The sequence below is a fragment of the Zerene cesonia genome, chromosome 18, assembly GCF_012273895.1.
Source record: "Zerene cesonia ecotype Mississippi chromosome 18, Zerene_cesonia_1.1, whole genome shotgun sequence".
Lineage (NCBI taxonomy): Eukaryota > Metazoa > Arthropoda > Insecta > Lepidoptera > Pieridae > Zerene > Zerene cesonia.
Window position 1 is genome coordinate 5,497,800 of NC_052119.1, and position 3,685 is coordinate 5,501,484.

General features: G+C 33.2%; 1 protein-coding gene across 1 annotated transcript; it reads left to right on the forward strand.

Moving 5' to 3' along the window:
• The first annotated feature begins 407 nt into the window (after window positions 1-407).
• LOC119833727 (larval/pupal cuticle protein H1C-like) lies at window positions 408-1,366 on the forward strand. Its single transcript, XM_038357882.1, has 2 exons — window positions 408-453; window positions 776-1,366. The coding sequence occupies exons 1-2, from the start codon at window positions 442-444 to the stop codon at window positions 1,328-1,330; spliced, it is 567 nt and encodes a 188-aa protein (XP_038213810.1). The 5' UTR covers window positions 408-441; the 3' UTR covers window positions 1,331-1,366.
• The last annotated feature ends 2,319 nt before the right edge of the window (window positions 1,367-3,685 follow it).

A 3,685-nucleotide genomic window follows, 5' to 3' on the forward strand; every position in this document is an offset into this window, starting at 1 on the left:
GTCATATTATATTTATTTCAAACTCTTTTTCAAAGCATTTTGATATATTTTAAAACAACGCAAAATGTTTTAATATTATTTTTATAACGGTCGAGTGCAGAAAAAATTGTGCTGCATTCGCGCGCGATTAATACTCAATGAAACAGACTTCACGCACCACCGTCCACCACGAAACCAGTAAATTTGGAATGTTAACAGTCAAGGTCATACCCTATAATGAATGCCAATATTGACACCATAACCGCATTTCTTTTTTGGAAATAATCCGAGCCAAAGGTAATAGTTTAAGGACAATACTGGTTTACCTGTGATGTATCATTGCCTCATGATATAAGTTATTTTAATGACAGGAACGATTAATTCCGTATGCTCGTATAAAAACCCAGTGAAAAGAAATTCATTGTCATTCAGTATCAGAATTTTTGGAAACGTAAACGCATAATGATGATTAAGGTAATTTACTTATTATTCTTATTATCCTGTTGCACCTTGATACTGTTTGTGACTTTACAAAGTAGAGAGATACTTATCCCGTCGTTAATATACAAGCAAAAATTTTACTTAAGACAATTAATTTCACTAATGCAACACACGTTGTTTTTTGTAAATATTGTACCGCGTTGACTATATGGCACCGCTTAAAATGATTCATCGATCTCCTAATACAAGCTTGCAATAAGACGGCTTCTCACTAAACACTTCCTATAATCTAACGAGTTTTATACTAGCAACTGCAATAAGAGTATTGTTCTTATACATTATTTTTCTATTGCAGTTTGTTACCATACTGTCCTGCATAGCTGCAGCTACAGCTGGAACTATCAACACAGCATATTCATCAGCACCAGCAGTCTCATCCGTCTATTCATCCATCAATGATCCCGCAACAAAAACACCAGCTCCTATTTACGAAACAACGAATGAAATTAAAGAAAACGCGCAAGATGGCTCGCAGAGAACAACTTACTCTAAATCTATAACGTCACCCTTTACCACGGTCCAGAAGTATGACACGCATGTTACCAGTAACGGAGCCCTGCTGCATACATATCCTACCATATACTCCTCACCTACACACACCCCGATCTATTATAACCCTACCACATATTCGGTTGCTACTCCACTTGTAACGAAAACCTACTCAACTCCTATCTACACCCACAGCAATACGGTTCCAATTTTGACAAAAACTTCCTCATCTGGACTGGCAACTTACTCGCACGGCCCAGTTGTCCAAGATCAACATTTGAAGACAACAATCACATACTCCGAGGCTCCTTTAGTGTCCCATATGACGTTTTCTGGCCTAGGGGCGAACTACGCTTGGTAAACAAAATATTAAGACATTTAAATATTATGGTACGCGCGACTGACTTCTTAATTAAGGTTAAATTATATTTCTGCTATGTTAAGCTTGTTTATTTATGCTTGTTGCCTTTGAAATAAAACTCTTATAATTATAATTAGTGTTTCCATTTATGGCATAATTACGAACCTAATATATTTATTAACACTGCTTTTGGTCAAAGATGAATAAGGTCTTTTAATATAATTTTGTCGCTGTAATTATCAATGTTTAGGTTCTTATTCTATGTTCAAAGTTTCAGACAAAATCGAATATCAACAAAACAGCATATACTTGCCTTGGTAAATACTACATGAGTTACATCAGTAACGTAGAAGTGTTTTAATATCAAATTATGCTGTATACACAATACAAATATAAGACTTACTGTTTACATCGCTGATATGCACACCAGCAAAACATCCACCGACATATACCATCCTGTGTGCGTGTGCCCTCGCATCCTACAAAAACCAATAACAATTTACAATAAATAATTGTGGAGTGCGAGTAACTGATACTGACAGGTAGACTATCAATAATCTTACGCCATCTATAAGTAAAAACGTAACAACATAAGCTTCATGACCAGTTTTGGTTGTAATTTACCCACCACTGAGGACTCTTGCCACACAGCCTAGCAGTATCGAAATTGCGACCTTATAACACCAGTGTTGAAGTAGATTTTCGCTCGCAGACGGTATATGGAGCACATCTTTGCGAATTTCAATTGTCAAACACGTTAGAGCAACAAAGGTCTACGGTGACATAATGGCTCCACCCGTGAGTTTGTAGCTCTAGTTTGGTTTGTTGCACGATTGACCCGTTCGACTGAATTGCTAAACAAATTTAGGTACAATGTGACATACTATTTAGAATTGGATCCACGCGTCTAATTAAACGAACGGGAATTGACCACTAATTTCCATTGTATGCAGGACATAAAGTACAATAATTTGTAGGTGTACAATGATTATGATGTTTAAATTTAGCTTTAAGTTCTTTAAAAGACAAGAATGAACGTGAATTACAGTTTATACATTACATAAATTGTAGTAACTAAAATGCTTGTTTTTTATTCAATGTAATTGGTCAAAAAATTGGACTCACAGATGTTTTACAATCAATCTTATTGATCAATAAATAAATATTGTCTTCATAATATTATACATATTGAACCACATTTATTTATTGAGATTATATTTAAACCCCTTGACTACCTATAAATAAACTGAAACAAATGTTAAAATAAGGATAAATACTTTCTCATTTGGACATCAATAACGAAATGAACAGAATAGTTTGTAATTAATTTTCTACGCGTATTATAACTCTAATATCAGGTGATATCAGTAGAATTGTTTCAATTCTGAAGCTTAATTATGGATTACTCCTCAATAATGTCTCTTGCAATATCTAGATAGGCTTATTTCTTTTTTTCCTTGCAACTTAACCCACACCAGAAAATATCATATCAATTACCTTAATCAATTTAGTTTAAACAAAGCCACCGCAACATACGCAATGATATTAGCTTGCTTACAATGTAGTATTATATTGCATACACAATTTAGGGCACAGGCGAACAAAATTCACGTATATGGAAATTCTTGAACTTTCAACAAATATCTGGGCGTGTTTATATGTTAGCTGATGTTGTTATTGTCATTTATCTATAGCAAATATAAAATCATTTCGAAACATTCGTATTGTATTAATGTTTTATGTAAACATTAAAGATAAAGTTTATAAACAATGCATATGGAACGATTAAGAATTAATGTTGTGCAAAGAGATTCCAAATCTTAAGCTCTTCAATTTTGTAGTGAAGTTTTATAAAATGAATTCATTCGTAAGGACGAATAAAATTTTATTCTTATTTAAAATTGATATATTTACTGCTTAATGAGTCAAATAAGGTCATTCATTTTGAATATTAATGCCTTTATGACTTGTGACACTTAAAATTATCAATCTATACTTATATTATATAGCTGAAGAGTTTGTGTGTTTGTTCGAACGCGCTAATCTCAGGAACTACTGGTCCGATTTGAAAAATTATTGCAGTATTAGATATCTCATTTGGGGAAGGATATAAGCTATATAGGGGCGAAGCCGGGGCGGACCGCTAGTGTTACATACAGGTAGAGTTTATATAATTATTATAATTATCATTACTTCAAAAATTCCGACATACATTCACTTAAAACTCATTTTCAGAACATATTTAATTAGTCAAAATGTACAACATTTTAAAATTTCTTAGAACTTCTAAAATTGTCGACTCTCACCTATACGTTAATAGTCACCCATCTTTAAGTGAACACCAGTAAAATAATA